The sequence below is a fragment of the Coregonus lavaretus genome (assembly GCF_964263955.1).
Source record: "Coregonus lavaretus genome assembly, contig: HAP1_SCAFFOLD_1201, whole genome shotgun sequence".
NCBI lineage: Eukaryota > Metazoa > Chordata > Actinopteri > Salmoniformes > Salmonidae > Coregonus > Coregonus lavaretus.
In genome coordinates, this window is record NW_028156305.1 from 38,204 (window position 1) to 62,709 (window position 24,506).

Below are 24,506 nucleotides of genomic sequence, written 5' to 3' on the forward strand. Positions count from 1 at the left end.
TGATAACTACAGGAATGAAACCATATTGAGGTTGTCTGCTTTCTATACGGTTTGAGGAGAGAGAGAGAGAGAGAGAGAGAGAGAGAGAGAGAGAGAGAGAGAGAGAGAGAGAGAGAGAGAGAGAGAGAGAGAGAGAGAGAGAGAGAGAGAGAGAGAGAGAGAGAGAGAGAGAGAGAGAGAGAGAGAGAGAGAGAGAGAGAGAGAGAGAGAGAGAGAGAGAGAGAGAGAGAGAGAGAGGAGAGAGAGAGAGAGAGAGAGAGAGAGAGAGAGAGAGAGGAGAGAGAGAGAGAGAGAGAGAGAGAGAGAGAGAGAGAGAGAGAGAGAGAGAGAGAGAGAGAGAGAGAGAGAGAGAGAGAGAGAGAGAGAGAGAGAGAGAGAGAGAGAGAGGAGAGAGAGAGAGAGAGAGAGAGAGAGAGAGAGAGAGAGAGAGACGGGACATCAGGTAAAGTTCTGGAGATGAGTGGAATATGTGTGCAGAAAGAAACCCTCCAGTATGGTTAACCCCAGTTAGGCCCAGTATGGACTATCAATACAAGTGACCATTTAGAATGTGACCCAGTTCAATGGGTCTTAACAGAACTGGGGGATGTCAGCCATGAAGTTGTCTAAACACAACTGGAATATAATTTGTTTGTGATTCATTGTTAATGGATTTTCCATTAGGAACACAGGGGGAAAACCTAACACAACAACACACATAACACACAACCAATAAAAACAAAGGGGGAGGAAACCACTAAAGTCATTACCATATTGTTATTTTCTAATGACAGGGAGAAAACATGTAAAATCTAGAAGACTACTTTAGATCTGGTCAGAAGAAGCCTAGTGCACTACGTAGGGAACAGGGAGAGATTTGGGACAGAAACAGTAACTCCTGTATGGAAATCTTCATTCTAATGACAGTGAGCAAATCTCCACCCTATTCCCTATGTAGTGCACTACTTCAGATCTGGTCAGAAGAAGCCTAGTGCACTACGTAGGGAACAGGGTGTCATTTGGGCCAGAGCCAGTAACTCCCCTGGGTATGAATTCTCTCTCTATCTTATCTGTCTTCTATATGATGTTCTCCTCTCCTCCTCTCTTCTCTCCTCTATTCACTCTATTCTATCATCCACACCACATGCCAGCTTCAACACAATCCATTTACAAGTTAAAGACACACCTTGGAATAAATAGCAAAGGAAAACTACTACTAGATGATTTTTTATTTCCCATCACCATGAATCATATTTAATAACTGAACAGTAGCAGACCTAACGTCATCTGTTCCTGACTCTGGGTAGTGGATTAAAAAGACCATCAATCTCCAATGATATTAAAGTACAATTCTGAACATTACTGATATACTGAGTGGCAAGTCAAGATATCTTCTGTTTTTATTGTTTGGTTAATAGCACCAACTGCTGGACAGGTTTAATGTTGCTTGACTGAGCAGTATTTGAGAATAAATTATACCAAACTTAGGGCCGGTTTCCCGGACATCTCCATTGAACATGCTTTTTAGTCTAGGACTAGGCTTCATCTGTGTCCGGGAAACCGGCCCATATAGTTCAATTAGCAAGTAAGTAACACTACCTGTTCCATGATACTGAGGAAAATTACATTGAGACAGAGAACCAATTGAGAAAACATTTCAATGGTTCTGAATGACAACCAACATACATTAACAGCATACATCATGATTAATGTAAATGTATAAGATTACAACGTTGCACTTACAAATAATATGAATGCATTGAATTGTAATTCATAACATCTTCTGAAGATCAAATCAATCAAATCATTGTACATAAAAACAGAGCAGAATGAATCATCACATCTGGGGACCATCACCACCAGCATGACTAGTATCTATGTGGACCCTACTACAGTTTAACCAGCTCAGCTATAGACTACACCAGCATGACTAGTATCTATGTGGACCCTACTACAGTTTAACCAGCTCAGCTATAGACTACACCAGCATGACTAGTATATATGTGGACCCTACTACAGTTTAACCAGCTCAGCTATAGACTACACCAGCATGACTAGTATCTATGTGGACCCTACTACAGTTTAACCAGCTCAGCTATAGACTACACCAGCATGACTAGTATCTATGTGGACCCTACTACAGTTTAACCAGCTCAGCTATAGACTACACCAGCATGACTAGTATCTATGTGGACCCTACTACAGTTTAACCAGCTCAGCTATAGACTACACCAGCATGACTAGTATCTATGTGGACTCTACTACAGATTAACCAGCTCAGCAGTACCAGTGCACATACAATTGAAAAAAAAACCAGGATAGAGGGGCTGAGTGAATGTGGTCTGGACTCTGTGGAGGAGGGTCATTGTGTCAGAGACACTGTAGAAGGACAGAGTACCTGCCCTGTGATCCAGGTACACTCCTACTCTGGAGGACTGAGGGCCTGATACTTTAGTCTCAACATTATTGTGTCTGAAACAACAACCACCACTATAGCACACTAAACTCCAGGACTTGTTATTGTATCCAAATGCACCATCTGTCCCTGTTCTGCTGATGTCTTTATATGAGACTGCTGTATCACACCACCCACTCCACTCCACCTCCCAGTAACAGCGTCCAGACAGACCCTCTCTACACAGAACCATCAAGTAGTTAGTGAATCTGTCTGGATGAACAGGATATGGTTGGACTTGGCCTGTATAGGTCACCTTTCTGTTCCCTTCAGACAGAGAGAGGAGTGTGTATGCTGTGTTTGGGTCCAGTGTGAGCTGACAGGAATCTGGGAGAAGAGCAGAGCAGAGACCAATGAGGGGAGTTAGAACAATAAGTTAAGTCAGATACTGTATCTACCCTGTCTTTGATTAGAGCACAGCAGAGATCAAATCAGAGAAATATGAGGAGTCAGATAGATACCCAGTCTTTGATTAGATCTACTATTGCTATATATTTCTAGAGGGATTGTTAGGAGTGTCAGTAAAAAGAGACTGTTAGTTACTTCAGAATAAAGAGACTCACATTGTAAGAACTGTTCTCTGGTCTTGGGCTCTGGAGGCAGTACAACATCCACTATATTCACTACAGACACACAAACACATTCACAGAGAGAGGGAATGTTATCATCATACCATATTCCACATGTATATGACTAGTAGGGAACTTTCAATGGTCTAAAGTTGGTGTTCTTATTATTTTCAACCCACCTGTAGTGGAGATCTTGGTCCATTCTCCTTTAAGGACGTCTTCTAGTTTCTCTCTCAGTTCAGACACAGTCTTACTCACATCTCCAAAGTACTGAAGAGGACGGACAACGATGCTGGGTAAGTCTGAAGATACACTGGTACTGGAGAGAGACTGATAACTCTGGAGAGAGAGAGAGAGAGAGAGGGAGAGAGAGAGAGAGAGAGAGAGAGAGAGGGAGAGAGAGAGAGGGAGAGAGAGAGACTGATAACTCTGGAGAGAGAGAGAGAGAGAGAGAACAGAACCAAATGATTGAGAGTTTTAATTTCATATCACATGTATCAAGGCAGTTGAGTTACCTGGAGGAAATGGATGTGATCCTCTGTGTGTGAGAGCTGCTCCAGCTCAGTGCTTCTCTTCCTCAGCTCAGCTATCTCCTGCTCCAGTTGCTCCAGGAGTCCTTCAGCTTGACTCACTTGAGCCTTCTCTTGGGCTCTGATCAGCTCCTTCACCTCAGAGCGCCTTCTCTCAATGGAGCGGATCAGCTCAGTAAAGATCTTATCACTGTCCTCCACTGCTGCCTGTGCAGAGCGCTGTTAAGAGAGAGAGAGAGAGAGAGAGAGAGAGACAGACTGACTTGTCTTACTTTATTGAGCCTTCCTCATTACACTAACCCCCCTCCTAAAAGCACATTGCGTGCCACCACAACCTCCACACAATCACATTATCCAGTACCCAACACCACAGTACAATACACCAACAAGCACCACATTCCAACCGTCCATCCAACCCCTCCTCTCCAGCCGTACAGACAGCCCCCCTGAGCCCCCATACCTCCTGAAACATCTCCACACTGTTGATCATTTTGTACAACTCAAACTCAACCCTAAGGCGTCAACAGTAATGGCATTACCCTGGCAACACAGAAAAAACATGATGAACAGTCTGTCATTGCAGAAAACGGACACCCCTCCCCAACTCCCAGGTCAACCCGAGCCAACCAGCTATTGGTGTCCAGGGCTCCATGTAATACCCTCCACTGGACGACCCCTGACCTTTCCAGCACTGGGAGCTTATAGAGCCCCTCCACCTATACCCTGCCATGCTCTCAGCCCCCACAACCCCCTGCCACTGATGCCCCTTCACTCCCACTAAGCTCAGAGTGTTAAAAGTCAGTAAGTCCTCCAGACTCTCCTGCCAGTCCCCAGTCTCTGCTGTCACTTGCAGTGGTGGAAACGGTGGTGGCCCCTCCTCAGGCTGCTCCAGCCCTCAGTACTGCAGCATAGAAATCAGAGACCCCTGCTGTATTGAGTCTCTCCGGCCGCATGATGAAGAGCTGCTGATCCAGCCCCAAACCACCAGCCCTCCTCAACAGAGCACATGCTGGTTCCCTCCAGCCCACCTCCGTACGGTACAGAATCCTCTGCGCTGCTTTGAGTCAGAACGCTGCCACCCTGCTCTCCATGTCCACCAGGCCTTGTCCCCCCTCCTGGACAGGCAGGTACAGCACTGCCGCCCTCAGCCAGTGATGCCCAAACCGGAAAGAAATCACTGGCCAATTTATGCCATAGGGAGGATGCCGCCAAGTTGTTGATGATCAGAACCCTCCCTCTGTATGACACCTGGGAGAGGAGCCACCAAACGTCCTGGTACACAGTACGTTTGGTCCTTGTGTACAATAGAGTCCAGGTGGGACTTCAGTCTGTTAACGAGGACCTTGGCAAAGACCTTATAGTCCAAACAGAGCAATGCCACAGGCCTCCAGTTCTTTAAGTCGCTCAAATCCCTATTTTGGGCAGGAGAGTCAAAGCCGGCGGTCTACAGCTTAGCGACAGCTCCCCCACCCCGACGCACTCACACAACACACATCCTGTAAAATAATTCCCCAGAACTTTTTATAAAAATCCACAGGCAGACCGTCTGAGAGACAGCAGCTGAGAGTTTGTGAAAGGCCAGGGAAATGTCAATTTGATTTCTCTGTGACAGAGAGAGTTTGGAAAGGTCTGTGAGAAGAACCTGAGAACACCCAGGATCACAGAGTTCTGCCCTCTATAAATCAGAGTACAACTCCACAGCCTCATCTCCTCACAACAGAAGTTACCCACCAATCAGGCTCCCTCATCTCCCTGAAACAGAAGTTACCCACCCATCAGGCTCCCTCATCTCCCCACAACAGAAGTTACCCACCCATCAGGCTCCCTCATCTCCCCACAACAGAAGTTACCCACCCATCAGGCTCCCTCATCTCCCCACAACAGAAGTTACCCACCCATCAGGCTCCCTCATCTCCCCACAACAGAAGTTACCCACCCATCAGGCTCCCTCATCTCCCCACAACAGAAGTTACCCACCCATCAGGCTCCCTCATCTCCCCACAACAGAAGTTACCCACCCATCAGGCTCCCTCATCTCCCCACAACAGAAGTTACCCACCCATCAGGCTCCCTCCTCTCCCCCACAACAGAAGTTACCCACCCATCAGGCTCCCTCCTCTCCCCCACAACAGAAGTTACCCACCCATCAGGCTCCCTCATCTCCCCACAACAGAAGTTACCCACCCATCAGGCTCCCTCATCTCCCCACAACAGAAGTTACCTACCCATCAGGCTCCCTCATCTCCCCACAACAGAAGTTACCCACCCATCAGGCTCCCTCCTCTCCCCCACAACAGAAGTTACCCACCCATCAGGCTCCCTCCTCTCCCCCACAACAGAAGTTACCCACCCATCAGGCTCCCTCATCTCCCCACAACAGAAGTTACCCACCCATCAGGCTCCCTCATCTCCCCACAACAGAAGTTACCCACCCATCAGGCTCCCTCATCTCCCCACAACAGAAGTTACCCACCCATCAGGCTCCCTCCTCTCCCCCACAACAGAAGTTACTCCCCCTTCTGCTGTCCCCACCTCTCCCAAAAGCCTTGGAAGCTTGAGCAAAAAGTGACATCTTGGAAGAGCTTTACATGGAATTTCCAATAGGACACCTGCCTGGGCCCTGGTGAAACAGAGAACTGAGCCCTGTACTAGGTGCAGACACATTTTGGAAAGCAAAGACAAGGTCACTGATTTTGGCTCTAACCACTAACAACCTACCCTTACACACCTCTTTTGCTACCCCTGCACTAAGATTTGTGCCATGGCTCAGCACCTGCGCCCCCTTCCACCAGACCCCCAATACACTTCATTAATCACATCACTGTGTGTCTCTTGCTAAAAAATCACGTTTAAATGTTTTTGTTTGACATATTCCCCCAGTCTCTGCCGCCGTTCATGTTAAGGAAGTCTAACCGTGAAATCTCCATAACAGGTGGGAGGGAAATCACCACAATCAGAAACCAGTAGAGAAGCCCATAAAGCCGCCATGCCAGAAAAAAACATCAATTTAAGCAGATTCTGAAGACATGCCCTTAAGAACCCATGACCCATTTTCTCAGCCTATACCGCTTCCTGGGTGAGAGGACACTAAACCCCTCATTCTTCATCACGTGTTGTACTGACCTTACAAACCTTCCAGGATCAATCAAATAAGACTCCAGCAGAACCTTCTTTTTCCCCTTTAGTCTCCATCAGGAACCTAGAAAGTTCTCTCAGCGTATATACTGGGCCCTCAGCCTGACTGTCTGTCAGCTCTGGATCCAATGAGCCGTCTGAAAACGAGACCTCATTGTCCTCCGCTCCCGCAGACTCACCTCCCCCCCTCTTCCTCTTCCTCCTCCTCCATTGGCACGGTACCGTCCTCCTCCTCCCCAGTCTCTTCCCCCCTGCACTTCCCCCCTGATCAGTGCCTCTTCCCCAATGACAGGCAATATTTCCTGGGATGAGCCCACCAAGCCTTCGCCCACCGGAGTCTCTGTTACTACAGAAACCTGCCTCAGCTCATGTAGCCCAGCTGCAACCCTCCCCACCATCAGGAACCTAGAAAGTTCTCTCAGCGTATATACTGGGCCCTCAGCCTGTCTGTCTGTCAGCTCTGGATCCAATGAGCCGTCTGAAAACGAGACCGCCTTGTCCTCCGCTCCCGCAGACTCACCTCCCCCCCTCTTCCTCTTCCTCCTCCTCCATTGGCACGGTACCGTCCTCCTCCTCCCCAGTCTCTGCCCCCCTGCACTTCCCCCCTGATCAGTGCCTCTTCCCCAATGACAGGCAATATTTCCTGGGATGAGCCCACCAACCCTTCGCCCACCGGAGTCTCTGTTACTATAGAAACCTGCCTCAGCTCATGTAGCCCAGCTGCAACCCTCCCCACAACCGCTTTCTCCACAGCCTGCGCACCACCACTTGACCCTGCTCTACTCTCCTCCCTCCTGGTACCACCACCACTTGACCCTGCTCTACTCTCCTCCCTCCTGGTACCACCACCACTTGACCCTGCTCTACTCTCCTCCTTCCTGGTACCACCACCACTTGACCCTGCTCTACTCTCCTCCTTCCTGGTACCACCACCACTTGACCCTGCTCTACACTCCTCCTTCCTGGTACCACCACCACTTGACCCTGCTCTACTCTCCTCCTTCCTGGTACCACCACCACTTGACCCTGCTCTACTCTCCTCCTTCCTGGTACCACCACCACTTGACCCTGCACTACTCTCCTCCTTCCTGGTACCACCACCACTTGACCCTGCTCTACTCTCCTCCTTCCTGGTACCACCACCACTTGACCCTGCTCTACTCTCCTCCTTCCTGGTACCACCACCACTTGACCCTGCTCTACTCTCCTCCTTCCTGGTACCATCACCACTTGACCCTGCTCTACTCTCCTCCTTCCTGGTACCACCACCACTTGACCCTGCTCTACTCTCCTCCTTCCTGGTACCACCACCACTTGACCACCACTTGACCCTGCTCTACTCTCCTCCCAGCCTCTGCCCCCTGAGTCCTAGTAGGCTGGACAACAGAACAAGTCAAAATGCACTTAAGGCTGTAAAACGGCCAAAGAGCATTGGCTGAGCTGGAACACTAGCCTGAGGCCAAAGTAAATGATTTGAAGCGAACCATCACTGAGCCTCTTCTGACTGGAATGTTCCTTAGAATTCAATTTTCCCTAAATGGCACCAAAAAATGTCTACCTTTTTATTTTACCACTACAATCTGTTCTTAGGACGAAACAGAAAAAAATAAGTAATAAATAACAACTGGTGTAGAAAGTAAACATCCACACCTCAATGGTGCCAAGTGTGCTTATATCTGCATTACCAGGAAGTAGGATTTTTTTTAAACTTCTGACTATTTCTGGTCTAGCGATCGATGACAGCAGAGTACAGTGCCCAACCTGATGTCATTAGAAAGAGGAGATTATCCTGATTAAAATGGAGTCTGACTTGAAATATACCATTGTGAGATATTTTGTGAAATAAAGAGACATAACTATATTTCCCCTAAAGGAAACAATGGGACGACCTCAGAGCTCATTAAGTATTGTACATGTAGGAGTACATGTTGTTTTGGGGACGTTTTAACTACCAGCAATACGCTGCCCAAACTTACATCATTAGAAATAATAGGTTATCTTGATTAAAATGATGTAGAACTTCAAACCATTAAAATTAATACATATATTTGACATAATTGGTGAAATAGACAGACATGTCCATATTTCCCCAAAACAATGGCAGTCTGAAAGTTCTAAGAGCAGTCTTTTATTTAACCAGCTTACCATTTATCTACGACCATTTGCCTTTTTGTGGATTGTTTACATTTAGTTTACATTTACATGTGAGTCATTTAGCAGACGCTCTTAATCTAGTGGTTAAGAGCGTTGGGCAGTAATCGAAAGGTGGCTGGTTCGAATCCCCGAGCCGACTAGGTGAGAAAACTGTCGATGTACCCTTGTACAGATTTATGCACTTAACCCTAGTCGTTCTGAATAAGAGCGTCTGCTAAATGACTCACATGTAAATGTAAACTAGGCCTCTGTGAAAGCGTGGCAATAACTTATTAACTTTACATTATTCCCCGACAGACTCCTCTGAAGGCAGGCAGGCAGCACACTCCTGAAAACTAACTGCTCAGCAAAGCAAAGGCTCTTTTGAGAGCTACCAGATTTATATATAAAAAAGCTCATTTTCAGTGTGTGTCCAGTGTCTGTTTATATGTTAAGGGGGTGTTACTTTGGCAGATAATGTCACCCATCTAAATATATATATTATTTTTTTAGATAATTAACTAAATGTATGGTGTTTTTGGTTTATGTCCGTTTCATTGTTTGTTATGCTATGAATTGTTATTTTATGGTTGTAAGTGATCAAATGAACTAGAACATTTTATATTTAGCAATTTTGAGCAATTACTACTTTAGTAAGGATACACTTAGTAAGGATATACACTTTATTCAGTACTACTGCAGTTGCTTAATAATTCCAATAGATTGCAGCATAAATGACATTTCAGAAGATTAGTTTAGTTCTCTCCCTGGATACACCACCACTCCACCTCACAGGAAAACTCCTGCCTGAGCTTTTTACTGTCCCTTTCCACACTGCTAACGCAAGAGGAAGGACTGAAAACACATTACTGTGAAGTAATATAATGATGATTCATGTTTATTATTACCTGTTTTTATGCTAATGTTTTAAAATTATACCTCATTACTATAACGATTATCAAAAAGCGCGAACATTAATTCAGTCACCTCTGGTCGACAAAAATGTATTTTTCTAGTACATTCATTGTCAAATTCATCAACCAGCACAGAGCCACTCTGCCTTCTCGAACAAGTAGCCAACTCAACAAGCCCCGCAAAAAGCTTGAGCCGTCAGCGGCAGCGAGCACTCTGCCTTCTAGCACAAGGGAGGAGCATGTTGAGGTACATTTTCTAACCGCGATGGTTGCATGATTTATTGGTGGGCTGGAATATATGAGATATTAAGATGATGTCATAATGCATGTTTACTTGGGTTGAGGTTAGCGCATCTGACTAGTGATTATTTGGCCGGGGTTCAATACCTGCTAGAGTTAATATTTTGTTGCTCTCCCAAAAGCAACACAGGCCTAATACGAGATATATAGCTAACTGTAAAGTAATGAGTGACCTTTTTAGAAAATCATAGGACATAGTCTTTGGTTGCATGCTATTTTATGCTAGTAGCCTATAACTGATGCTTTGTGGTTTTATGCAGCCATCTATTGGAAACATTTAGCAATTAAAAGTTAGTAATTCACGTAAAGACATTGGTGAGGCAGCTGAGAAATAAAGTGTAGTTTTCTTATTAATTCTGGAGATCAGTCTCAAACCTGCCCCACCTATGACATGTCAATTGCTGGACTTTCACATAGAGGTTACTAGGTCACACCCAGTTCACCCCACATTTAAAAAATAAAACAAATGTGTTGTTTATCAAGTGTTCTGCCTTGCAATAATACATATAATAAAATGACTAATAAAGGTTACATAGGTTTTATTTAAAAAATAACAATAAATGCTATTTAGTACTATAATGGTATTTACTAACATAAAATTATTACTAAAATAGTTTCTAAACGTGTTCTAGGCTACCCTACCCTAGAATTAGGGTTTAGAGTTAAGGCTAAAATAGGTTATAAGTAGGGTTAGAGTTTCTGTATAGCACTTTGTGACATCTGCTGATGTAAAAAGGACTTTATAAACACATTTGATTAATTGATTGTTAGGTTTAGGGTATTTAAAGCAAAAAAAAATGAATAGGTTTATAGCTCTCTTGCTCCTCCCTGTGGCCTTCTGTGGGTACTACATACCTCATTCACGACACTTGCTAGGCTCATTATCTGAGGTAGCAACTGTGTCAGATCTATAAATCAATGAGCTACACCTATCCATTTAGTTTACAACTCAGTGAACCTGCGCAGCATTCGCTCAATTCAATGCCTATGAACTTACAGATTTCGATGCATATCAAATTACCCAGCAGTAATATAGAAACAATAAATGTAAAAACATTTTTAAAAAGGTTATTTCTTAATTTAAAAAAATTATTCTGGCTGTTTAAAATCGGCCACATCTTGAAAAAGAGGACGGATATGCGTTTTGTTTAGGTTATACACCTTTTTCTGAAAGAAAATATGATTAACCGTGACCAGAAAATGTTAAATGTTTGATTGCTATGCCCCAACCATATGTAGCACTGTGGGTCACCACAATGTGTACCCAGGTGAACAGTGAGTTTGCTCACCTAGTAGTCATAACCTTGTTAATAATAAGTTACCTGAGGTAAAGCTACAATGTTCATACGGGCTGGTCTCATTACCAACAATAGTGAAGCTGGCATTGTGACGCAGAACAATGGGCTGGGAATAGAACTTTCATTAGGCGAGTTGGTGCCACAGAGCTCAAAACAACTAATAGGAGCTGGCAGGGTGAAACATGTCCTATTATTTCTAAACTACGGCAAGCATCTGGGACATATGGTAATATTATGAAACTGGGCTCCATGGCGGATGTAATTAAGTAGTTTTATCAGAAAAAGGTGTTAAAAATGTATTGTGTCCAGCCTAGTCCTAGCCCCCGCTGCCGGCTGGTCGCGCTTGTCTGCATTAGCATTATGTCCTACATCCCCACACTAGAAACACCCAAAACTATCTGTGCTAGCAAACCCTGTGTTCCACCCCTCCCCTGTGTAACCTTGAAGTTTGTTAAGAAACAAACACTTGTCTATGAAAAGAGACATGTTTAACGAATTCCGCTTGGCACCCAGCCGAGAGCACACGAAAACCACTTTATTTTAAAATTTACCAAAATTAACCAACTACTTGGGGTCTGTTCGTACGTAATAAACGGAGGCAGATTAGCCACCACAACTCTTATCGAAAGAGGCGACATCTGCACCAACACACCCCTCACAAAAATCCCACTCACAACAAGACAAACCTTTTTCATTAACACAACCACCGCCTTGTTCATTCTGGATGCAGAGTGCAGATGTTCCGCTCCAACCTGTTCGCCGACCATGAGCAAAACTTCCTCCACACCTTTCTCCGGAACGGACCCGAAGCGACAGCGTTTCTTCTCCACTCGGTTGAGGCCATCACGCCGCCCTAACAAACTACCCCTACTCCCCCCTCAACTCTAAACGATAAACAGTGGAAACCAATAAACAAACCCACCACCATCAGAAAATACATTCAGAAAATACGCAAGAACCAAAAGAAAAAAGAATAGTAGCCCTCCTCACGAACCACAAATCTCTCACAGCAACAACTTCTTCTTCTATGATATAATGGCGGTCCACAAACCAACGTTAAAGGTGCATGCTGCCACCTACTGTGCTGGAGTGTGTGGTCAATCACGGTTTCCAACATTTCTAAATCCTCCTACCTAACTCAGTACTTCTGAGAAAATAAAGAAGAGCCCTACTAACTTCTAATAGACCCTCCCCCATCCCCAAAATCCCTTCCAAACCCCCCCAACCCCGTCCAACCTCAATGACCCTACACTTCAATCTTTCCGTCTCTTCAACATACTTACAACAATATAACAACACATGCTCCACCGTTTCATCGACCGTACCTTCCAGACACAAACCATTCACATGCTTGCCAACCAGATGTAATGACGAGATCAATGTACAATTTTCTACTCAACCTACTACTGCAAAAGTGATGGAATGAGAGAGGCAGAGACACTGTACATTGCCATAATGTAACGTTTCTTCTTCTTTGGAGTTTAACGGCGGTTGGCATCCAATATGTTGCATTACCGCCCCCAACTGGACTATAATATAACTCTATTTTACTTTGTGATACAAAATGGGAAAAGGGGAAAGGAACATTTAATTAAAAACCTTCCAACTAACCCTACACTCATTAAATACCCACTACCCCATTCCACTACTTTGACCCTATCTGCTCCTGCACCATGCCATCGGCCTGGGAGGACGGGACACCCCCACTCAACACACCCTGTAACTCTTCTGAAGTCTAATCTTGGATGCCCAAATACTTCTCTGCAGCTGCCACCACAACATCTATTTTCTGTGATTTACATTCCATTTCTGCTGTACAGTTGATAACCATTGCTATGAACGCTAAGAAACTAACTTTACTAAAGCATATATCACTCGTTGGCCTATCCCTCTGTGCTGGCACAGATCTACTACTCACAGGGATCCTCTCAGGATCTCTCACCCATGACCCATCCTCCTCTACTTCCTTCACTGCCTCAGCATACGACACCTTCTGCACTACTCTGACTCTAGCCACCTCAACCTGCCTCTCTCGCACCGGACACTTCAGATCCCCAGCAACATGGGCATCCCAACAGTTGACACACACAACATTATCCACCGAAACTACACAATCCTCTCTCCCATGCCCTCCTGCACACTTCCCACATCTTGGATCTCCCTCCTACAAACTGCTGACCATAAACGTTGCACCTGAAACAAAGCAGTGGATTCGCCACAAAAGCTCTAACAGGATAACTGATATATCCTACCATGACTTTGTTGGGTAAAGACTCAAAACTCAAAAGGACTGACAGTGACTCCTCTGTTTCACCACGCTCACCACCAGGTCTGTGTTGCACCAAACGGCGGGCATCACAAACACCAGGAAGCTTAAACTTGAATTGCTCCACCTCCACACTTAACGCTACCCCAGAAATCACTCCTTTCAATGGTGCCCTGTTCCTAAGAGCAAAGCAAGAAACAGATCTTGACCCAAGTTGCGTGACACGGAGCGCCCACTCCCTCTGGTCAGAAGAAACACAAACAAATATCACAAGTCCACTACAGGTTACCTTCACTGATTCAACTGCACCCAACTCCTTTCCCACCCACCCTGAAACCACAAATGGATCTGCCAAAAGGTATGGATCCACGTTCTCCTACAATGTATCTCCTACTGCACCAGATTCTTCTTTATCATGTCCATTGATGCCAGGCTCTGGTTCTGAGCTCTTCACCACACCTTCTACCTCACTTAACTCTCCCTCATTCATTTCCATTTCACCTCCAGAACTCAGTCTGGCGAATGGCTCACTCTGTTTGCACTTGAATTATAACATTTGAAATGTCTCTATTCCTTTGAACATTTTGTGAGTGCAATGTTTACTGTTCATTTCTGGTGGTTTATTTCACTTTTGTTTATTATCCTTTTCACTTGCTGTGGCAATGTAAACATATGTTTCCCATGCCAATGAAGCTATTTGAATTCAATTGAATTGAGAGAGAGAGAGAGAGCTCCATGTAAATGTATAGGGGACATGAGTCGGTCATGGTTACTCATGGTTATGTGATGAGGTGGCCCCGCCTTCGACTTCAAAATCAGTGTCGGCCCTCAGCCCAATAGGGAATGTCCTCTTGGTGTAACGGTCAAGATGTTGGTTTCTCCCTCAGTAGACCAGGGTTCATATCCCGCCGGTTACATTAAGCAGTCTATTCTCTGACAGGGGTCCAGACAGCCTGTTCCCAACAGTGGGATTGGATAGGGGCCCCTCTCTCTCTCTCTCTGACTGGAGGAGAGATGTGAAATGGTGTGTCTCCTCTGGTCAACAATACTCACCTTGAGAGACTCCACAGCCTGTTTGAGCTCCTTCTCTCTCTCCTGGAATCTCTCCTGGACCTTCTGCTGACTCATCCCCAGCTGCCTCTGTGGAGAATCACTCTTCAATGAGCTATCAAGCTTTATTTGTCCACTAGATCAATAGTATAGTAATGGGACATAGGGCCCATAGAAGATAGGGATTAAAATGTTGAGGAAGTGTCTGTGTGAAATTATATTATTATATTGTTATGTGAATGATTATAGTTTTAACAGTGCACAAAACAGGGGAGCTGATTGGGTGTTTAACAAATTACAATGGTGTTTGACTTTAGAAAATGGTGATACATTTGGAGAATCTGGGTTAGCATATCTATATAATCAAGGTTTGTGTTCATATTTGTTCTGCCGTGGATCGATATCATTTGAATGATCTCATATTCAAACAGCCTTAGTTCCTACTGTATCTTTAATTATTTGTTTATCAGACAGTCACCAACAAGTAGTTCTGGTATTACCTGTTTCTCAGTCCTCTCTGCTGCAGCTGACACTGTATCATGGCCTTTATGTTCATCCATCACACACAGCAGACAGATACACTGCTGATCGGTACGACAGTAAACCTCCAGCAGTTTGTCATGATGAGAGCAGATCTTCTCCTGTAGTTGTGCGGTGGCTTTGACCAGCTTGTGCTTCTTCAAAGCAGGAAATTCATAGTGAGATTGGAGGTGAGTCTCACAGTAAGAGGCCAGACACGCCAGACAGGACATGAGGGCTTTCTGCTTTCTGGTCCCAGTGCAGAAATCACACGCCACATCTCCAGGTCCAGCATAACACAGAGCAGGAGGGGGAGCAGCCTGGAGTCCTGTCTTCTTCAGTTTCTCTACCAACTCAGCCAACATGTTATTTTTCCTCAGATTAGGCCTTGGAGTGAAGGTCTCTCTGCACTGAGGACAGCTATAGACCCCTTTCAGAACATCCTGATCCCAGCAGCCCTCAATACAGCTTCTACAGTAACTGTGTCCACAGGGAATAGCCACCGGCTCCTTCAGTAGATCCAGACAGACAGAACAACAGAACTGGTCCTGGTCCAGCAGAACTCCCTGCTGAGCCATTTGGACGGTTGTTCACTCTCACACAGACAGACGACACAGAGACTCAGATCAGTTTCGTTTCCACAGAAGAGAGTTTGTGGGAGGGGAGGGACTTCCTGGTTATGCCAGAGGGGTGGGGTTAGAGGGAGGGAGGGGTTAGAGGGAGAGTGTGAGAGAGAGAGAGAGAGAGAGAGAGAGAGAGAGAGAGAGAGAGAGAGAGAGAGAGAGAGAGAGAGAGAGAGAGAGAGAGAGAGAGAGAGAGAGAGAGAGAGAGGAGAGGGAGAGGGAGAGGGAGAGGGAGAGGGAGAGGGAGAGGGAGAGGGAGAGGGAGAGGGAGAGGGAGAGTGAGAGAGAGAGAGAGAGAGAGAGAGAGAGAGAGAGAGAACTGTCCACAATGTTAATAGAGACAAAGAGTTGTGTTCCTAGGTTAGGGCCCTTAATATGGAATACATTAAATAGAGTGGTTAGAATATGTAAAGGGTAACAGTTTCTATGAAGTACATATGTATAATGCTTTTAATTAATTTTGTAATGCCTTAAACTTGTGCTATGACACTAACTATAAGAAATGTATGTAATGTACCGTATGTATTGACTGATCATTGAGAATGATATAACACTTTACATTACAGTGTGTTTATTGGTGTGTAATTATTCCTGTTAGTCCAGTGGTGTAAAAGTACTGTGATGCCTCATTCTTCCACTGTACTAGCAGCAGTAACCCTAGCCAGTAATAAGGCTACTGGAATGGAAAGTGGTACAGGAAATATAAAGGAAGGATTTATACATGTCATCTATGATATACTCTATGTAATGATATGTATATGTCTTCTATATGGTGTTCTATACTGTATGTAATGATATGTCTATGTCTTCTATATGGTGTTCTATACTCTATGTAATGATATGTCTATGTCTTCTATATGGTGTTCTATACTGTATGTAATGATATGTCTATGTCTTCTATATGGTGTTCTATACTGTATGTAATGATATGTCTATGTCTTCTATATGGTGTTCTATACTCTATGTAATGATATGTCTGTCTTCTAGATGGTGTTCTATACTGTATGTAATGATATGTTTATGTCTTCTAGATGGTGTTCTATACTGTATGTAATGATATGTCTATGTCTTCTATATGGTGTTCTATACTCTATGTAATGATATGTCTATGTCTTCTAGATGGTGTTCTATACTGTATGTAATGATATGTCTATGTCTTCTATATGGTGTTCTATACTGTATGTAATGATATGTCTATGTCTTCTATATGGTGTTCTATACTGTATGTAATGATATGTCTATGTCTTCTATATGGTGTTCTATACTCTATGTAATGATATGTCTGTCTTCTAGATGGTGTTCTATACTGTATGTAATGATATGTCTATGTCTTCTAGATGGTGTTCTATACTGTATGTAATGATATGTCTATGTCTTCTATATGGTGTTCTATACTGTATGTAATGATATGTCTATGTCTTCTATATGGTGTTCTATACTGTATGTAATGATATGTCTATGTCTTCTATATGGTGTTCTATACTGTATGTAATGATATGTCTATGTCTTCTATATGGTGTTCTATACTGTATGTAATGATATGTCTATGTCTTCTAGATGGTGTTCTATACTGTATGTAATGATATGTCTATGTCTTCTATATGGTGTTCTATACTGTATGTAATGATAGGTCTATGTCTTCTATATGGTGTTCTATACTGTATGTAATGATATGTCTATGTCTTCTAGATGGTGTTCTATACTGTATGTAATGATATGTCTATGTCTTCTATATGGTGTTCTATACTGTATGTAATGATATGTCTATGCCGTCTATATGGTGTTCTATACTGTATGTAATGATATGTCTATGTCTTCTAGATGGTGTTCTATACTGTATGTAATGATATGTCTATGTCTTCTAGATGGTGTTCTATACTGTATGTAATGATATGTCTATGTCTTCTAGATGGTGTTCTATACTGTATGTAATGATATGTCTATGTCTTCTAGATGGTGTTCTATACTATATGTAATGATATGTCTATGTCTTCTATATTGTGTTCTATACTGTATGTAATGATATGTCTATGTCTTCTACATGGTGTTCTATACTGTATGTAATGATATGTCTATGTATTCTAGATGGTGTTCTATACTGTATGTAATGATATGTCTATGTATTCTATATGGTGTTCTATACTGTATGTAATGATATGTCTATGTCTTCTAGATGGTGTTCTATACTGTATGTAATGATATGTCTATGTCTTCTAGATGGTGTTCTATACTGTATGTAATGATATGTCTATGTCTTCTAGATGGTGTTCTATACTATATGTAATGATATGTCTATGTCTTCTATATGGTGTTCTATACTGTATGTAATGATATGTCTATGTCTTCTACATGGTGTTCTATACTGTATGTAATGATATGTCTATGTCTTCTAGATGGTGTTCTATACTGTATGTAATGATATGTCTATGTCTTCTATATGGTGTTCTATACTGTATGTAATGATATGTCTATGTCTTCTACATGGTGTTCTATACTGTATGTAATGATATGTCTATGTATTCTAGATGGTGTTCTATACTGTATGTAATGATATGTCTATGTCTTCTAGATGGTATTCTATACTGTATGTAATGATATGTCTATGTCTTCTATATGGTGTTCTATACTGTATGTAATGATATGTCTATGTCTTCTAGATGGTGTTCTATACTGTATGTAATGATATGTCTGTCTTCTAGATGGTGTTCTATACTGTATGTAATGATATGTCTATGTCTTCTATATGGTGTTCTATACTGTATGTAATGATATGTCTATGTCTTCTATATGGTGTTCTATACTGTATGTAATGATATGTCTATGTCTTCTAGATGGTGTTCTATACTGTATGTAATGATATGTATATGTCTTCTATATGGTGTTCTATACTGTATGTAATTATATGTCTATGTCTTCTAGATGGTGTTCTATACTGTATGTAATGATATGTCTATGTCTTCTAGATGGTGTTCTATACTGTATGTAATGATATGTCTATGTCTTCTATATGGTGTTCTATACTCTATGTAATGATATGTCTATGTCTTCTATATGGTGTTCTATACTCTATGTAATGATATGTCTATGTCTTCTAGATGGTGTTCTATACTGTATGTAATGATATGTCTATGTCTTCTAGATGGTGTTCTATACTGTATGTAATGATATGTCTATGTCTTCTAGATGGTGTTCTATACTGTATGTAATGATATGTCTATGTCTTCTAGATGGTGTTCTATACTGTATGTAATGATATGTCTATGTCTTCTATATGGTGTTCTATACTGTATGTAATGATATGTCTATGTCTTCTATATGGTGTTCTATACTGTATGTAATGATATGTCTATGTCTTCTATATGGTGTTCAATACTGTATGTAATGATATGTCTATGTCTTCTAGATCTTCTCCACCACTTCAGCCAACATGTTATTTTTCCTCAGATTAGGCCTTGGAGTGAAGGTCTCTCTGCACTGAGGACAGCTATAGACACCTTTCAGAACATCCTGATCCCAGCAGCCCTCAATACAGCGCCTACAGTAACTGTGTCCACAGGCAGTAGTGACTGGCTCCTTCAGTAGATCCAGACAGACAGAACAACAGAACTGGTCCTGGTCCAGCAGAACTCCCTGCTGAGCCATTTGGACGGTTGTTCACTCTCACACAGACAGACGACACAGAGACTCAGATCAGTTTCGTTTCCACATAAGTGAGTTTTTGGGAGGGCGAGGACTTTCTGGATCTGCCAGATAGGTGAGGTTAGAGGGAGGGAGGGAGGGAGGGATAGAGAGAGAACTGCGTTCAACGTGGAGAGGGAGACAAATATTTTAGTTTCTAGGTTAGGGCCCTTCATTTGAAATAAATCTAACAAATATGAGTTGTTAGAATATATAAAGGGTAACAGTTCCTATGAAGTACATATTATAATTATTATAACAAGCTTCATAATGCCTTATAATACACTTATGTGTTATAACACTGATTATAAGTGTCTATAATAATTCATAAGTGGTTGTAATGGGGGGGTTTGATATTGATACAATATACTGTAGTTTAAATGAATACTGTATGTATTGACTGATCATTGAGAATGAGGTAATACTTTACATTACAGTGTGGTTATTACTGTTAGGCCTAGGGTCAGGGTTAGAGTTACTACATTCAGCAGTAACCCTAACCCTAGCCATATCTAGGACTAAAAAGAGAAGACGTTTTATAATCAGAGTTCTTTGTATCTCTTCTTAGTCAGACAGAAACCCCCCACATCTTATAGGTGGACGGGGTTATGAACATATCCAATTAATTGTTTTCTGCAACCAGATGAAATGAAACTGCCTTTCAGCAGGAAAAGCTTCTCTAATAATCCTAACCATTGCTGGGTGTCTTCAGAGACTGAGGTATAGAGACACACTGTCAATTCAAAACATCTGGCTGTGCTTTCATGTCAAAACATTTATTATTTTCTATTCATAAAATTATGTTGTATTATATTCTTTGATAATATATTATATCCATAGGCTCCACTCTGTATAGTGTTAATGATGACTGTTTGTTCTGTACATTGATTGAATGGTTAGGACTATCTCACTGTATTCACTGTTTAAATCCCAAGAGACCAGGAGACCTAAAGGAAGCCTTCAACACTGTATCCCTTCATCCAGTCATAGTAAACAACCTCTGTCTGTCTGTCTGTACGTCTGTCTGTCTGTAAACACAGCCAACTTTTCTGCGGTGGTTGTTGTTGCTATCAGTGCTGCACAGCTATTTTCAGGTCTCTCCAGAGATGGTCGATCGGGTTCAACTCCAGGATCTGGCTGGACCACTCAAGGACATTCAGAGACTTGTCCCGAAGCCACTCCTGCGTCTTGGCTGTGTGCTTAGGGTTGTTGTCTTGTTGGAAGTTGAACCTTCGCCCCAGTCTGAGATCCTGAGCGCTCTGAAGCAGGTTTTCATCAAGGATCTCTCTGTACTTTGCTCTGTTCATTTTTCCCTCGATCCTGGCTATTCTCCCAGTCCGTGCCTCTGAAAAACATCCCCAAAGCCTGATGCTGCCACCACCATGCTTCACCATAGGGATGGTGCCATTTTTTCTACAGACGTGACGCTTGGCATTCAGGCCAAAGAGTTCAATCTTGGTTTCATCAGACCAGAGAATCTTCTTTCTCATGGTCTGAGAGTACTTTAGGATCCTTTTGGCAAACTCCAAGCGGGCTGTCATGTGTCTTTTACTGAGGAGTGGCTTCCGTCTGGCCACTCTACCATAAAGGCCTAATTGGTGGAGTGCTGCAGAGGTGGTTGTCCTTCTGGAAGTTTCTCCCATCTCCACAGAGGAACTCTGGAGCTCTGTCAGAGTTACCATCGGGTTCTTGGTCACTTCCCTGACCAAGGCCCTTCTCCCCCGATGCTCAGTTTGGCCAGGCGGCCAGCTCTAGGAAGGGTCTTGGTGGTTACAAACTTCTTCCATTTAAGAATGATGGAGGCCATTGTGATCTTGGGGACCTTCAATGTTGCAGAAATGTTTTGGGACCCTTCCCCAGATCTGTGCCTCAACACAATCCTGTCTCAGGGCTCTACGGACAATTCCTTCACCCTCATGGCTTGGTTTTTGCTCTGACATGCACTGTCAACTGTGGGACCTTATATAGACAGCTGTGTGCCTTTACAAATCATGTCCAATCAATTGAATTTACTACAGGTGGACTCCAATCAAGTTGTAGAAACATCTCAAGGATGATCAATGGAAACAGGATGCACCTGAGCTCAATTTTGAGTCTCATAGCAAAGGGTCTGAATACTTATGTAAATAAGGTATTTCTGTCTTGTATTTTCAATAAGTGTGTAAAAATAAAAACCTGTTTTCGCTTTGTCATTATGTGGTATTGTGGGTAGAGTGATGAGGAAAATGTTTTATTTAATCAATTTTAGAATAAGGCTGTAACGTAATAAAATGTTGAAAAAGTCAAAGGGTCTGAATACTTTCCGAATGCACTGTATGGCAGCTAGAAATCAAAACTTGTCAGAACGCTGAGTGTGGATGTGGTGCAGGGAATCAAGCGCAGGCACAAAGGTGTTCGTCAACAGTCTTTAGTAGTCAAAAACAACTCCAAACAGGAGAAATAGCCAACCCAACCGGGAGGCAAGAGCGACAAAACGCACACACACAACAGTGCGTAAAATAAGAAAAGGCGCACGCAGTGCGAACTCGCAAAAACACACTAGGAGCGAAAACCCCATCAACAAGAACACAGCTGACAATAAACAATCACACATAACACCTGACCCAATTACGAAACTTAAATAGGGAACACAATCAAACACTAACAAGGGACAGGTGTAAAAACAGACAAAACCAAACAAACATGAAACATCGAACGGTGGCAGCTAGTACTCCGGGGACGACGACCGCCGAAGCCTGCCCGAACAAGGAGGAGGGGCAGCCTCGGCCGAAACCGTGACAAAACTGGATGGTCTTCAGAGATAGATGGGAGGGGCTTCGGGTAGCTGAAGGCGGGGACTAAAAACAAACAAAAGATAACTAATGTAAAATGTAGTGTCTGGGAAATGTATGTAGTATGTACATTTATGAGCTGGAAGTGGAAGCCTAAGTATTGTTTGTCCATTAGTTTAGGAGGGGTGGTAGGGTTAGGGGAAAATAATAAAGAAGGAAAATATATTTAAAATAATATTTACAAAACATATATATGGGGGATTGGAAATGATGCAGACAATTCCACAGATAGAAGCCCCAATATATCTGCAATGTTAAAGCTGGTCCTATAGCTGTAGGGTGGCTTTGACCAGCTGGTGCTTCTTCAAAGCAGGAGATTCATAGTGAGGTTGGAGGTGAGTCTCACAGTAAGAGGCCAGACACACCAGACAGGACATGAGGGCTTTCTGCTTTCTGGTCCCAGTGCAGACATCACACGCCACATCTCCAGGTCCAGCATAGCACAGAGCAGGAGGGGGAGCAGCCTGGAGTCCTGTCTTCTTCAGTTTCTCCACCAACTCAGCCAACATGTTATTTTTCCTCAGGTTAGGCCTTGGAGTGAAGGTCTGTCTGCACTGAGGATGTCACACACCACATCTAAAGGTCCAGCATGACAGTGAGCAGGAGAAGCAGCCTGGAGTCCTGTCTTCTTCAGTTTCTCCACCACTTAGGCGAGCACAGCACTCCTGTTCAGAATAGGTCTTGGGGTGAAGGTATGTCTGCACTGCACTCAATCTGGTTTATTTAGTACCCCAGCGCAGGTTAAGTAGTGGAAAGAACATGTTGGGTTATTTTGACGCAGACAGTTTGGTTGCGTGAATAACCCAATATGTTGGGTTGTTAGTATTAACAGAACACGGGTTAATTTAACCATCAGTTGGGTATTTTTTACTCTCATGCTTGGTTGACCTAGCAACTGGGTCTGTTTTAATGTCATGCTTGGTTGACCTAGCAACTGGGTCGGTTTTAATGTCATACTTGGTTGACCTAGCAACTGGGTCTGTTTTAATGTCATGCTTGGTTGCCCTAGCAACTGGGTCTGTTTTAATGTCATGCTTGGTTGCCCTAGCAACTGGGTCTGTTTTAATGTCATGCTTGGTTGACCTAGCAACTGGGTCTGTTTTAATGTCATGCTTGGTTGACATAGCAACTGGGTCTGTTTTAATGTCATGCTTGGTTGACCTAGCAACTGGGTCTGTTTTAATGTCATGCTTGGTTGACCTAGCAACTGGGTTTGTTTTAATGTCATGCTTGGTTTACCTAGCAACTGGGTCTGTTTTAATGTCATGCTTGGTTGACCTAGCAACTGGGTCTGTTTTAATGTCATGCTTGGTTGACCTAGCAACTGGGTCTGTTTTAATGTCATCCTTACTGTAGGTTATTTTAAGGCGTTTACATACTGTAAACTCAATTTTTCCTTATTAAATTCTTCTATAATATGTAGAGTATTTATTACATATTATAATAAGGTATACCACTGTATCATAGCCCAACAATGAGACATATGTGGACTTTTAGGAAACTCTATAAGCATCATTTAAGCTACAAAAATGTCAATGTTCAACCTTAACATGTGCTAACTACGCAACAGACCAGATGAACAGGAATTATATTTACTCTCATGGGTGGCTAAAAATAACTATCTGAAAGCCACACCCCTACTAAACTATGCCTACAGTCTTCTGATCTGACCTGATGGGTCATATCTCAATAACCAAGCAACAATAACCCAACACCCAGCATCCATAACCCAGCAGTTTTTAAAGAAAACAACCCAACTAAGTGACCCAACGCCTGCAACCCAACATTTGGGTCAACCAAACAACCCAGTATTGTTTAGAGTGTGGGGACAGGTGTAGACCCCTTTCAGATCATCCTGATCCCAGCTTTCTTTAATACAGCCCATACAGTAGCTGTGTCCACAGGCAGTAGTCACCGGATCCTTCAGTGGATCCAGACAGACGGAGCAACAGAACAGTTCTAGATTGTCAGCCATTTTAGTGCTTTCACCTGAAGGTTGAGCAACAGGGTGTCAAAAATGACTTTCTGTTTCATGGAACTCTACACCAGAGGACAGGGAGGGGCTTCCTCTTGACTGTGTACTCTGTATCTACAGGTTTTTGGGGGAAGGAAGTCAAGCTAAGAAGATGACGTTGCATACAGCTCTGTCCACAGGGAATAGTAACTGGATCCTTTGGTAGATCCAGACAGCAGAGTGGATATTTTAAAAGGGCCTCTGCAATGTCC

General features: G+C 43.1%; 1 protein-coding gene across 1 annotated transcript; it reads right to left on the minus strand.

Annotated features, from left to right (window-relative positions):
- Positions 1 to 1,191: 1,191 nt before the first annotated feature.
- LOC311126475 (tripartite motif-containing protein 16-like) lies at positions 1,192 to 15,797 on the minus strand. Its single transcript, XM_084200481.1, has 6 exons — positions 15,130 to 15,797; positions 14,633 to 14,719; positions 3,519 to 3,752; positions 3,183 to 3,342; positions 2,998 to 3,057; positions 1,192 to 2,761 (listed from the first exon to the last, which is right to left on the minus strand). The coding sequence occupies exons 1-6, from the start codon at positions 15,724 to 15,726 to the stop codon at positions 2,241 to 2,243; spliced, it is 1,659 nt and encodes a 552-aa protein (XP_084056607.1). The 5' UTR covers positions 15,727 to 15,797; the 3' UTR covers positions 1,192 to 2,240.
- Positions 15,798 to 24,506: the final 8,709 nt, after the last annotated feature.

What these genes read in the sequence shown, in the direction of transcription:
- LOC311126475 (XM_084200481.1), bottom strand. Translation starts at nt 15,726, where the DNA reads ATGGCTCAGCAGGGAGTTCTGCTGGACCAGGACCAGTTCTGTTGTTCT. An exon ending in ATCACATCCATTTCCTCCAG is followed by an intron (nt 3,343 to 3,518) that starts GTAACTCAACTG and finishes CTCTCTCTCCAG; the next exon opens with AGTTATCAGTCTCTCTCCAG. An exon ending in CAGAGAACAGTTCTTACAAT is followed by an intron (nt 2,762 to 2,997) that starts GTGAGTCTCTTT and finishes CTCTTCTCCCAG; the next exon opens with ATTCCTGTCAGCTCACACTG.